Raw genomic sequence first — 14,506 nt, 5'->3', positions numbered from 1 at the left:
AAGGTGAAGCACATCGTAGGTGAAGAGGTCCACCACATTTAGGCCAGAGGCCGACATGCTGTTGCAGAAGGGAAAGTGGGAGAGGTCTGAGACAATGCATGCTTCTGTCCATGAAGACCTTCCTGCCTCTGCTGTCTACCTCCCCTCACTGGTGCTGATCCTAAAGGATGGCTGATGTCCCAGCATGGTACCCTGAGTTCTGTGCAGGGTGAGGGCAGGATCAAATGGGGCAGAGGTTTTCAAACCTCAGATTTTGATCAATGAATTCAATGAGTCATTACCAGCATTTATTTATTTTATTTTTTTAAGTTTATTTAATTTTGAGAGAGAGAGAAAGAGCCAGCACACCGGAGGGAGGGGGGGAGGAACAGAGAAGGAGAGAGAGAATCCCAAGCCCTGATGCAGGGCTCGGTGAGATCATGACCTGAGCCCAAATCAAGAGTTGGATGCTTAACTGAGTCACCCAGGTGCCCCGTCATGACCAGCATTTTAAAGAGAGAGAGCAAGAGGGAGAAAGAGAGGGAGAAAGAGGGAGAAAGAGGGAGAGAATAGAATAGGAGACTAACATAGAATAGAACATGAAGGAAAGGACTAAAATTTCTTAAAATGTCTCACTGCATTACCCATTGTAAGATTTATTTTCAAAACTTTGTTTTGAGGGGTGTGTGTGCATTCTGGATCACAACATAAAATACAATTTTTTCCGTGCATCGCTGTCAGAAGAGTTTTAAAGCCATTGGCCTCTATCCTAGATGATGCTTGGACAAAGGTCAAGCAATCTGTGTTCCCGCCAGCCCACCATTATTTCCTTCCCTTCTTTTGTGTGTTCCTGCTGTTCCTGTGCAGATTCTCTCCAGCCAGACTTCTTGCTAATCATGTCACTAAGTATCATGACTGAAAAAGTGAGCAAAGACAATACAGTCAAAGCCCCTCCCCTTCATTAATTTTGTATAAATCCTACTGACATAGTTGTCATCATGACATTGTACTCTTTGATAATACATTTTGACAGACAAAATTCAGAGCTGAAAGAGAGCTCTCCATGTAATTTATCTCCCACCAGCTTTTAAATCAACTGAATTTAATTCTTCTATAGCGCTTTGTTACCATGGATTTGACAGAAAGTGTTGCTTTTGATTATTTGGAAGACTTGTGTTAGAAGTCAGATAATCCAAGTTCCAACAGAAATTCTTTTGTCACAGGCACTGACATCGGGGACAGGTCAGGAAATATCTCCTAGTGCGGTTCCCTCACACATAAAAGGAGTGAGTTAAACTAGGTGATTTCTAATGTATCTGCCAGCTCCAACTATGCCTACATTTGTCTGTTTTGTACAAGGTCTCGAAACCTTTGGGTGATAAAAGGTTCTCTTGGTTCTTTCTGTAAAGTTCTCCATCTTAAATAATATTAAATAAGCACATTTGAAGAATCCTCTTACACAGTTATGAAAGCATGTTTAAGAGTCTGTCAGGTTGAAAGGAAATGTTAAAAACTAACAATTATTTCTAAAATAGCAAATAGCAAAAAATTACTCTGTGGTAAGTTGTTCAAGCTATAAAAATAAACATTATATATTGTTCAAAATGTGTATGCACATATTATAATATGTAATGTTTTATAAGCATACATTACAGATTTATTTGCACATTCTAATCAGACATGAGTTGTTTTAACAACAGGTCTACCATAGAGAAAAAAAATTGGAGGCCATTTAAATCCCAAGCATTTAAATATGGAGCATTCATGGGAATCTACAGAGCTTTCTTTCATCACCAGTGAGTAATGAGCAAAGCATGAGAAGAATTTGGGCAATCAGACTTGATTCTTGTGGCCTGCATTAGATTAACCTAGGGCACTTTTCACCTGTTTTGTTTTGTTTTGTTTTGATAGCTATGAGAAATCATAAAGACTTGGTTGCCTAACTCCTGACAATTCAAAGTTAGACATAAAATGTGTGATTTTTGATATGGGGACTTGTTTGTTTGTTTGTTTGTTTCTGGAAAGATGTCCCAAACAGTTGAGCAGGTAAGGGGGCTCAGGAGTTTAACCAAACTAAGGGTAGATTTCTGCCTGTGTGGCAAATGATTGCAAAGAAGGAAATCCTCTCAGCAAAGGGGAGAGAGTGGAACAGAGAAAGAAGTGTAAGGAAGGGACTTGAGCAAATGCCCACATTTATGGGCAGAAGGTTGTAGAGGGATCAGTGAAAGAAAGAGGGAGGAATGATCCAGACAGGAGCATGGAAACATGTAACACCAGAAGCAAGGGGGTAAATTAAGTATAAAGGATAGGCTACCGAGCATAGAGGATGATTGTTGAAAAGATTTCAAGAGACAAATTAACCCAATGCTTCTTGAGCCAAGTTTCAAAGGGTTAAGATGAAGTGAAGCTAGAATGAGCAAGTGAAGACCATTATTTGAATGTGAGCTGTCATTTCAGTTGGTTTTAAATGACAATCCCCACGCCCATCATCCCATCTGAACCCAGTCTTTTAGCTCATTACCAGATAGAAACACTTATTGGCAAACAGCTGGTTTCCAATATGCTAAAAGACTTTCACTCTTAATGTAACATTGTTAAAATACTTCCAAATCACCTGAATCCTGGAACAGTCCAAATAAAACAAAGAAAGTGAAGGGAGTGGAATGGGAATTATGAACCCCGAATTTCTAAGTCCTCCTCGCAGGACAGCTGACACTCAAAAAAGGTTTGTAAACCTTCCAAATTCTCAGCAAGCTCTCTGGGCCCCAGGCTGTGCAGAAAGTGTCAAGAAACTTGCCTTTGCAGAGGCTATCTTACTTTGGAGAATATCAAATTAATGCTGTCGGCAGCAGACTCTAACATGTTGTTCAATTATTTTGGTTCCTGTGGTTAAATAACTAATATTGCCATGGCTGTTAGGACCCTCACTTACTGTGATTGTATTTTAATGTCTGGTGTACCCTTGCTTCTGTGCATTTCACCAATTACTCAAGTATATGCTATTTTGCTTACTTTATACAAGACAGCACTGACTCACCAACCCTCTTAATGTTAACATTCGATACAAGAAATGTAATAGCATGTTTGTGTGTGTATTCATTTTGTCTTATTTTGTTGTGCAATCTTGCCCTTGGTGCCACTGAGTTCATTTGTTTCCTTCATGCACATCACATGCATTTATTTAGTTACCCCTGCCCGGTTTGGTGGGGAAGATGAAGCAGCACTTTCTGTTTTTTGCGTGAGCACTTGACTTGGTCTTATTTCTGTAATGGTAGCAGTAATAATGACATCAGCACAGTAAATAAGTGCACTTCCCTTTCCCTCTGGCTCAGTAACATAAATATGATTACTCTTGGTTGCTATTGTTACTTATCTTCTTTTACATATTAAAAGAAAAAGAACCAGAGATTAAGTAACTTTCCCAAAGACATTAAGCTGGTCAGTGGCAAGTCAGAAGTTGGAACCTCTTTGGAAAGTATAGTGCTGTGGGGCTGCTACAGATCATCTGGTTCTCCAAAAGGAAGCTAGAGAAGTCCAAAGCAAGGGAAAAGCAAAAGCAATCAGAGGCACTAGCCCTCAATGATTTTTCCCTTATCTGATCAGATGTGAGTGATGCCAGTCAAACCAACTCACAATCCTTGCAGGGAGGTCACTGAGAAGGCCTCTGCCTTGCTGGTGTCAGTGGGCACCTTGTGTCCCTCAGATGCAGGCAGATAAACACAGGAGAGTGTGTTTTTTGCCTCTCTGCACTTAATGCTGTGTGACTTGTACAAACTGCATAACCTCTCTGTGTCTCAGAAAAATTATTGCTTTATAATTTATAAAATATTTTATCATTTATAAAAATAAGGATGACAATAGGATTTGCCCTTTGAAGGGCTGCTGAGACGTTCGAAAGAGTTCATTATAATGAAGAATTTGGAGCAATGTATGGCACAGAGTAAATAATAAATGGAACTTTGTACTAGAATTTAATGTGTGATATAAGTACTTATAAGCCAGTGAAGGAAATAATATGTCTGAGGACCACTTACTTCCTCCAGTCCCCAGAAAAAAAGAACACTCTTATTTGGAAAGATATAGTACAGAGAACTAACATCTTTCAGGAAATGTTTGCATAGATCCACTATTTTAAGAAATCAGTACTCCTAATTTTTCCACCTAATGTACTTATTCCCTCATTAATTTTATTTCTTTGTTTTAGACAGGGTGCAGCAGTTAGAATTCGTATGATTATAAAATATGTAACTATCTATATACCAAATTATAATACATAAGTGGAATCAACCAATTAAATTAGGCACTGTAATATATTTCAAAGGATAACTAATGCACATTTGCCCCTTCTATCTATGAAGGAGAGAGAAGAAATGAGGTTTTAAAAAATATACTACTTTTGTGCTTTTTTCTGATTTTATTGCTACATTTGTTATTTGTTATTGTTTATTGCACATAGATAAATCTCAACTACTATTAAGACTCCACAAATAGAGTCTGTTATGGTTAAATGGTTATGGAATCAGTGTTGAAATAATAATTGTTTTTTAATGCTACATAAACGAATTACTTGAGTTAAAATACAGCATTTTAGACCTGATATTGAAATCCCTCTGCCTTAAAGTTTCATCTGGCTCAATTTATCGTTCCAAGGACAAGGATTTATGGGATGAGCTCTCCCTGAGGACATCTGATTAGATGTTGGTATCATTCATGGCCTCCATCATCATTGGTTTGAACCCAGAGACATGGGCAGTAACCCAGAGCTGCTAGCACGAGAGACTTGTTGGGAAGCCACTACTTAAAATATTTGGGTGGTGACTTTTCTTCCTGTGGACAGATGTTCCTATCAAAAAAAATCTCCCATATTTTATATCAGTTGACCTCTTCATTTGGGAGAATAGTTTATATTTGTCCTGAAAAACAAAACAAAACAAAACAAAACAAAACAATTAGAGAAAAATATGTTGCTGTCCTCTAGCTCCTGGCAAGAGGGGACAAAGGAGGAAAAGAAAATTAACCTCTGCTTACCTTCCATGATAATACTAAATTTTCATTATGCATTCCATATTTAATCTTTCTGTTATCTTAAAGCAATCCTACACAATGCAAAAATTTATCCATTAACTATTATTAATTTTTTCTCCTTTTGGGTTCTGTTTCAAAATTATTTTTAAAAAAATGACTCAGTGAGAGTCATGGGCAGACACACATAGTAAATAAATCTTTTCAATTGTGAGATAAGTAACTAGGAGCAGCTTTACCTTCTTTTTATAGATGAGCACAAGTAACCAGGGGTCTAATGAAGTAGAATGACTTTAAAGGGCTGTGAGGGAATCACAGACAGAAAAAAGATTGTAATTCATTTTGATGTTACATCAATATCAAAGAATGAACAGCTAGAAAATTGTGGGTCGAAAATGGTAAATATGTTGAGTATTATAAAAGACTTCTACAATTTAACAAGTTATTTTAATATCCATTTAAAATGTGCAAGGAAAAGAAGAGGAAGCGGCAACATTCTTCTAGGACAGAATACATCAGTTACCCTTCTATTACATTGCTTTCTCTACTTTAAAAACTATAAGATTTGAAACATCCTGGGAGGAGTTTGTATTGGAGGGGAGTACTAAAAAAGACTCTGGTAGGGTCAAAGTCACAGCTGGAGTGAGTTTAAGTACCCTTGTCCCTTGCTCTCTCTACTCTAGCACAAAAATAAAATGATGGATGCTCCTACTTAGATTATCGTTAAAATACTTTTCTTGCTATTCATGAGGTCACCTTCCACTTGCATCGACTATCAATTCTCTATTATTCACAGTGAAAGAAAATGAACCTTACTGCAGATTGTTTCAAAACCTTTCTATTTTGGAAAGTTTAAATTTTAAAAATGACTTGCTTTCCTGATTGCACTTAGCATCAGGTGATGTTCAGAAAAAATTGCAGATGTTTACTCTCTAGCAGGAGAAAGTTGGGCTGGGGTTAAAAAAAAAGTCATGGGTAATTTCAAAAAGTGAAGTGATCACCTACAGCAAATTGTATCTATTTTATATACAGTTTACTTCTATGAGCACTTCCCTGAGTATTCATACATACAAATAGACGTGGCACTTTTTATTAAAGAAAATGCAATACACAAATATTAGGGCTCTCTAACCGACTCCCTCAAGCTTCTGTTTCAACGTATTTCAAGCATTCTTTTTTCACAGCACAACGTTATCCAAACCTGCCCAAATGTCCAAGTTATATGAGAAAATCATGGAATCGAATTTATGTTAAACCGGTTTTCAGCTTCTTTTTAGAGACACATGCCAGGAAGCTTATTTACATTTAAAATGTACTTATTTTCCACTCTTCTACTCATAACCTCTAAAAATATTTCAAAATCCAATAGCATTGCATTCAAATTAATCTGTCTCAAAGAGACAAAGCAAGGAGTAAAGAAGACTAAAAGAAGCAATTACAAGCACAAATCCAAAGGTTTTCCATTTGGAAAAAAAAAAAGTGAATTACAAAAGTAAATTGATTTTTTAAATTGCTTGTTGTTTTATTTGTTCTTAAAGTGGCCTGTAAAACTTGATTACTTCAAACTCCAGAGGTGATGTCAAGCAACGGTGTACTTATTCAGAATATATGTATCCACATGATATAAAAGATTTTGTTTAAAATTATTTTTAACTTAGAACATTTGCAATAATCTCTTTGGAAAGGGAAATATCTTGACATGTATATGCGTTAGTAACAGTCTACAAGTTAATTTATCCCACATACATATACACTATCTTTTAAAACTCATAAGCAATAGACGAAAATGGAAAGCCAAGTTAAAACATAAATGTGAAAAATTCAACGAAATCATTTTTGCTACTTCTGTATCAATCACTTGAATACTGCCATATTCAATTTTGTAGGTCATTTTCCATCATAGCTCATAACTGTCTTTGAAAGCAAACCTAAAAATGAGAATCGTAACACCTCTGGAGAACAGTATGTTCTCTTTTTGACCTCTCCTAATCTTTCCTGATCTTCAAAGGCATCTTTTCCAGGAATGATTTACAAATAATCCATCTCACCTATAGAATAAATAGAATTCCTATAAATAAGAATGTTTTCTTCATACGAAAACAGTCTACATCGAATCAAGAAAAGCTTCGGGCCTATTTTCTCATTTTCACTTTTGTAGATTAATGAATTATTAAATTCCTTCATTAATTTATTCTGCAAGGGCAATAAAATCTTTATTTTAATTCTATATTCTGAAAGTAAATCAGAAAAAAAAATTATTCAATTTTCACTTAAAGAAAAGAAGACCAAAAACTAAATTTCTGATATACCTGCTTGAATTTGCATCCTACAGTTTCCTGTTCCTGTACCTCTGAAACACATACATTTCAGCATCATTCATCAAGATTGGGGGAGGGGGAGAAAATCAAATTATCAGGCCTCAGAATGACACTACATAATTAGCTAGTTTGATCAGTTGGCACTTAACACCCAATCTTATCAATCAATCATATTTTTCTATTCTGATGGATAAAAATTCAGCTCGGCTACACTTCAATTCGACATTTTTTTCTCCAAAAAAGGATGTGGCATCTTCCTGTTTGAATAGTCTTTCTAACTTCCATTCTATTATTGAAAGTGAGAGTACAAAGAATTTCAGAAACCACCTAACTAGTAGATTAAAGAAGGTAAAGAGACCTGTAAATATTCAAAGAATTCTTCTACTTCAAAGAAGATAGATTTTTCCATTTGTTTCTTCATAATAGAATACATTTTAGATCATCCGCTAAACAAGTAAGAAGCCAGAAAATAACAAAAGATAATCCTCTCAGTTTCCACCTATCTTACTTCAATTCAACTGTGTTTTATCTTACGTTACCACTATCTCTTATAAATTACAATTTTCTCACAAACCCATCATCAAATTTTAAGGATATGGTATTACAGTTAAGTAAATATAATGAAATCTATTCCCCAGAACCACTAAGTTATGGAGAGTATTAAAAAGAAAGAAAGAAAGAAAGAAAGAAGAAAATTAAACTCATTTATAAAAATAAATCAATTTCCCATTTGAAGACATCCACATAGAATTGCAACCTCTTTAAGGAGCAGATATTTGGACACAGAGAAAAATAGGCATATCAAAACATAAGGCATAAGCTAGATTCTGGGCCGCACTCCTCAGTTTAGTCCATGTAAACCCATGGCTAATGACAGTTCTGACATAACTGATAATTTGATTCAGGAACATCAAGTGTTGGGGCCCAGTGGTGACAGAAACAGAAAGTCTTTTACGGAAACTCACAGGATGTACATTGATTAAAATCGATAGGAACCTCAAAAGATCATTGGGTCCACCCCTCTGTCCTTGGCTGAACTAAAAGTCTAGCTCTCTTCAACAACTGACAAGGCAGAATTCGAAGTTAGGAGCATTAGAGAAAAGTCTTATGATTTGGATTGACAGCTTTGTTTCCTTCTAAACTTTGCCTCCTTTCATGATGGATATCTAAGGGAATGTTAAGTGTTCAGTGTTTCAGAGGGAAGAGTAAAAGGGAATGACAATGGTCACATAAGTGTGGAGGTATGTGCACAAGACATGTGAGAATGTGCAAAGGACATGTATGCATGTAGTATTTATGCATGTAGTATGCATGCATATGTATAGTTCATTTCCCTGGAGACCCTTAAAAAAAAAAAAAAGTCCTGTGGTTGTAGACTTTGTATTCCTTTGAGAAGATAGCTGAAATGTTTGTCATTTCAAAGCCTAGGAAGCATTCTGGAACTGTAAACCTAGCAAAACTGTCCCCGTGAGAGGGCAGTAGGGGGCCAAACCCGGGCCAACTTTTTCCTCATTGTCCATCCAGGACTGGCCCTTGCTCTCAACTTCACCCTGCCGCCTGCGCTAGGAGCAGGGGCAGTGGAGGACACGAAGAGCTCGCACAGCGGGTGCAACAAGGTCCTCCGATGAAACAAGGAAACCCAGGATCTGTGGGGCAATGAGCCGCTTTCACGGGTTGACAGTTGTGCTGAGAGGTGCGTGTGCTGTTTGGCATACTGGCTTTCGGTTTTGGCTTGCTACAAAAGGAGCAGAAAGGGGGAGCTGTCGTGGTTCCCAGTGCCCACAAGGCCCCCTCTCCTGGCTGCTGTGCGCTGGCCACAGCGGGCCCTGAGTGTGCACGCTAGTTTTATTGTTTGTGAATATTTGCGTAACTCTTTGCAAGCGACTGTCAATGTGTCTGTATGACAACGTGACAAACGCCCTCGGAAAGTTTCCGCTTGCGAAAATGCCTCCGGCGTGTACCTTGCTATGTCGCAGGCACCCTGGTCGCCTGCGTTACGCGATGCTGTCAATGTCGCTTCATCATTTTGCTGCCTCCTGGATGATTTATTTACAATGCTAGAGAATTGAGAAATGGATTGTCCTGAAGTTTTCTGTCTGTGACCTCACTTCTTTGAAGGAAGAAAGTGGTTGGGAGGGAAGCAGAACCTGAAAGAGGGTAAATCCCCCCCTCCACATTGTAAAATGTAATGGTTAAGAGACCAGGACCTGGCCCCAGACTGTTTAGACTGGAATCCCACTCTGCCACTTAACACTAGCTTGTGTGCCTTGGGCAAATCGCTTAATCACTCCTTAACTCAATTTCTTCATTTGCAGAATGGGGGGAGTAACAGCGCCTAGCTCATAGGGTTGTGAAGATTAAATATATGTAAACGCTTAGAGCGGTGCCTGACACGTAATAGTTGCTATGTGTTAGCTGCTATTAACATTATCATCAGCATTGCCATGTTAAATTTGGAGAAGGACCATTCCCCACCGATACGCTCTGGATTTTGACCATGCCCATGTCCCAAAGGAAAAATGAGAGAACTCTAATCCGCCCGGTCCACACCCTCCAGCACCAGCAGCCACCAGCCACCCCTGCCCACGAAGATCTGTTCTGGGAACCCTTCCCTAGCTGTGGTGCGCGCCACACCTGGGGACGCACTTGAAAGGTTGAGGCGTGCAAAGGCAAACGAGGCGCTGAAGAGCGCTGGTCCCTATCGCTCTTGCTGTAGAGTGTATTTGGAGTGTTTTCCTACCTGCCCCAGGTTTTTGCCCTTCTTACTGCCGCCGAAAGCCAGTCCTTGGTATGTGCCCGCTGATCGATTGGCGGCCTGGGCAGGCGTCTCCCCGCCCAGAGAGGACTTGATGGAGTTGAGTTTGGCCCGCGAGCTGCCGAGCTGTGAGCTCTCCACCATCAGCACCGCGGCCAGTAGGAGCAGACATCGGGACGACTCCTTGCCCCGCATCAGCGCGGCCATTTCCTGGCGAGGGGTCCCCGGGGAGGCGCAAAGCCGGGAGGGGTGCGGATGAGAGAGGAGGGAGGACCCCTACACCTGGCCCCTCACTCGGGGAGAGGCGGATCGCAGGCTCTGTTCCCCCAACCCCACTTGGCTTGGGGGGGCCCAGCACCGTGTGAACTCAGTCTCACGCTTCAGACCAGGAGCGAGAGCGACCAGAGCGAGACCCGCTTCTCCAGCGGGGCAGGAAGTTCTGCAGTAACTGGAAGCAATCAAAGGCGAGGAGCACTCTCGCCAAGGAGGCGTGACCCGAGGTGCAAGAAGACCCAGCCCCACAGACCGCACCGCTCCAGTTGCTCCTTGCCCCGCACCTCCGTGGTCCCGCCGGTCCAATCGTCCTCTTAATCCCTCTGGACCCGGATCTCCGCGGTCCAATCGTCCTCTTAATCCCTCTGGAGGTCCACACCAGCTCCTTCTCCCGCGGCCTCGGTTGCTTTTTTCTCCTCTTTGCCTTCCTTACCACGCTTTAAGCTTTAAGCCTCCACCTTTGCAGGACACAGTGTTAGCGGGCGCTCTAATGGGGGATCAAGAACGCCCCAGACGTGACCCTGGAGGTCTGAGGCGAGCGGAGGTCTCCCACGCGCGCAGGCACAGTCGCCGCGAAGCGTCGCTTCCCGATTCACACCCGGCAGCCTACCGCTGCCAGGAACGCAGCAATGCCCTGGGAGCGGTCTCGCGCGCGGATCGGTCTCCCTCTCTCCGTTTGCTCTCTCACCGCCGCCCCCTTTGCTTTTTATAGCTTCCCACAGTGGGGTTTTTTTTCCCTCCGCCCCCAATTCAAGAGTGACAAAGAGTGAAATCGTTTCTCTCACCCCCCACGTTCCCGCCCCACTCTTCTCCTTCCCCCATGCGGCTGCTGCTTCTGCGGCCCCCCCTCCTGCCTCTCCTCCTTGCCCCCCTCCCACACCCCTCTTCACGCTACAACAATTGAGAAAATGGGATTCAGTCCCAGAGGAACGTGAGGTCTCCTAATTCCTGACCACAGCTCCAGACGGTGGAAAGACCTTTGGGGACGGACGGAGGACAAAAGTGGAAGTGGAGAGGGGCAGGTTTCCACCGCCCTTGGGGACCACCAGCACCCACCTACAATGCCTGACTCCTACTGGGGCACTAGAAAGCCCTACAGAAGATTTAGAGAAGTGAGCACCTGGGCGTTAATGCTGTGGTCTGTGTACGCTCGAATGCTCAAGTTGGGTTTTAGTCTTTGCCTCCCAGTCGGTGTGTGAGGCTGCGCTATGCTGTGTGCCAAGGGGTGCCCAACTGAGATGGATGGGGGCTTTGGAATTGGGGAGAAAACGACCTGAGAAAGGGGAAAGATGTTCCTATTCTTTAAGCCCAGGAGAAATTTGGGATTTTCTAGTGTCTGCCTTCTGCACCCCTAACCCTGGGACCCCACCACACACGCAGCGTACGTTTATGTCTCTGGGGCTGGGAGGAATGGGGTGCCCTGAGTACGCTGCGAGGGTTTCAATCTCCCAGCTCTACCGGGCACCTTTACCGTGCCAGGCAACTGCCCCCTTTGCAGAGAGGAAATCCCAAACTGGAATGAACGGAGGCAGGGGAGCCTTTTGAGGCTCTGCTTTCCTCAGCTTCCTGCCTCCTAGCTTCTGGGAATTCCATGGGAAGCCTTTCCTTCCAGCTCACAAGGCTCCCTAGGTCCGGTTTGCTTCTGAGAAGGTCTAGGAGGATTTAAGAGGGACTGGGGCGCCCAGCGCGCGGCGCTTGGGGGCGCCAGTGGCAGCAGCCGGACGAGGCGCGGAAGTATCGCAGGAGACAAGGCGTCCCGGGCAAGCTCAGGGCTCGGGTTTGGAGCGGTTTGGCCGTTAATCGCCAATGCTTCTACTGCAATGAGAAGGCTTGTTTGGGAGTTGTATTTGTCCTTCTCAGGCTCTAACGCCTGCGCGCAGAGAAATTGAGGCCGTGAGCGCAGCTTGGCAGCTAACAGCTAGAGAAGGAGGCTTATCTCCCGAACTGCACTCTAGATCTGATCTGTGGACCCGATCCTAACAGGATTCCTGATCCTAAAGCACACCAGCGCCTACAGGAGTATGCGTTCAACACGTCGCTAAGTGAGAACGTTAGTGACTCTTCTTTTCCCCACAAAAGGGCCGAGTTCTAAAGTAGGAATTTATGTCTGGGGTCTCCCAGACAGCACCAGCCTTGCATGTTTCTCTGCCCTGATCTGTGAGTCTGTCTGGCGTGGAATTCTTCGTTTTCAGATTTTTTTTTTTTAACACAAGCAAAGAGTCATTAAAACTGAGGAAACCTCTGGAATCTTTTATCTCTGGATTGCCTTTGTGCTTCCTTAGAGTAGAGATTTTCACATTCAATTTTTTCCCCACTTTTTAAAAATATGCCTGGGAATGTATTTGCAAGGACAAAGGACGCATTACAGGACTAGTGAAAGGCAAGGAAACTGATTGATATGCTATTAATGAGTACTTGGGATTCAGTGTTTACACCTTAAGGAAGGTGTATCTTTTGCCTTGTTTGTGATATGCCAATTAGAAAATATTAGAGAAATGGAGAAATTTAAGTTAGGAAAGGAAAAGACAAAAGAGAGCTAAATGATATGGGTAAGAAATCATTCTACATCCATTTGAAGGTTGCAAATATCCATCATCTGCTAAAGAGGGAACACATGTATCAAGAGAAAATCTGAAGATACTTTGCCTGTCAGTTCCCTCTTTCCTTACTTCCAACCAAAGTAAGATCCCACATGGTCATTCCTAACTCTTGTCAATATATCTGCTGAAAAGCAAAATGATGTGAAGCTCAACTTATGTACTCTCAAGAAACCCCTCTTCTCTGGGTATCATGATAGAGGTTATCTCAGGGGTTTACATGACACCCTACACACTCCAAAAGGAAATTTTTGCAAATCAAAATTAAAAATCAAAGTTTACATTTAGGTGCACTAACACTTCCCCATATACATGAAACTAAATCACACTATGGAATCAAATGCTTAAATATACACAATTACACCTTAGGCTAAACAGGAGGAGGAGGAGTTTTTACAGGAGGTAAAAACTAATTGTATTCATGATCCAAGTGCTCTCTTTAAATTGTAGAACAGACACACATAACCCACACATAGACAAGTAGATATACATACACAAAATCAACTAACTGCAAATAAACATAATCCTTTGGACTAATGTCATAACCACACATGTGTTTTCTCATGTGTGTTTTCATAAGCATGAAGATACAAGCTTCATAATCTACTTGGAAAAATGGATTTTTTAATGCATTTTGCAATAACCTCATTAGGGAGTAAATATATAAAGGCAATACTGTACAGAAGTAAGGATAGGGTTTTCTTAGAAGAAAGTGCCTGAGCACTTTCTCCTTTGGCCGTATTTTCCCTTCTCTCTCTGCTCCTCAAGTCATTTTGGTTCCGTTGAAAAATAACCATCTGACTAGTTGTTTCTGGATCCTGGTTTCCTTCTGACTACTTAGCCCCACGGTGAGCTAAGTGCATACACATAATTGCCTTTTTCGTGTTTTCTATCCCATTATCTCTCTCCCCGCAATGGCAACCACTTCCTACATAAGTCTGTTTAGCAGTTGTTCATGCATTCACTGCGTATTTATTGAGCTTAAGGTCTTGAGAAGACAAAGGTGCCTAAGACAGTGCCTTGGCTATGGAGAGGCTTATGGTCCACTGTCAAGGCCTTGCCTCACTGAAATCTGCCTCTCGCCCCTCTCAGGAGTTGCTGCTATGAGCCTTCCTCTGTTCTCATCTGCTGCTGAATTCTGCCAATTTCAGTCTCTCATAGGGTATCTGGAACTTCTGAACTGGATTGAATTCATGTGGCTGTGGAAAGAAAAAAAAATAGATATGAGAAAACAGTCCTACAATGACACTAGTCGTGGTCATTTTAGTTACTAAGAACCAAAATATGGTATTATGGCAAATTGGGAAGGGAGATTACCTTTTAGTAGGCCCCACAGGACCCTAAATCCTCTCGTCCACACAGGATGGACATGACAGACCTTCCTCCTGTTGGATGTTAAAAGACTTGGAAAATATGGCTATATGGGTTTCCTCTCTCCATAGTAAACAAGGCTATTTGGCTGTCTATTCTAGTAGTACGCTCACATTTTGGATCTTATCACATGAGCATTTCATGCTTCTCACTCTGCCTAAGAAATAAGAGTATCATGTGTTGCTGTTAAT

At 41.6% G+C, this 14,506-nt stretch overlaps 1 protein-coding gene across 1 annotated transcript in view; it reads right to left on the bottom strand.

The window, feature by feature from the left end:
* The window catches only part of DKK2 (dickkopf WNT signaling pathway inhibitor 2), a 101,754-nt gene extending 90,697 nt beyond the window's left edge, over positions 1-11,057 (bottom strand). The window contains exon 1 of the mRNA XM_015082530.3: positions 10,060-11,057. Within this exon, the coding sequence (XP_014938016.1) occupies positions 10,060-10,281 (222 nt within the window). The 5' untranslated portion in view covers positions 10,282-11,057. The remainder of the gene's footprint in view (positions 1-10,059) is intronic.
* Between the last annotated feature and the right edge of the window lie 3,449 nt (positions 11,058-14,506).

The sequence above is a fragment of the Acinonyx jubatus genome, chromosome B1 (assembly GCF_027475565.1).
Source record: "Acinonyx jubatus isolate Ajub_Pintada_27869175 chromosome B1, VMU_Ajub_asm_v1.0, whole genome shotgun sequence".
NCBI classification, from domain to species: domain Eukaryota; kingdom Metazoa; phylum Chordata; class Mammalia; order Carnivora; family Felidae; genus Acinonyx; species Acinonyx jubatus.
Note: the sequence above shows the minus strand (reverse complement) of the source record. Positions and strands in the feature narration are given on the sequence as shown.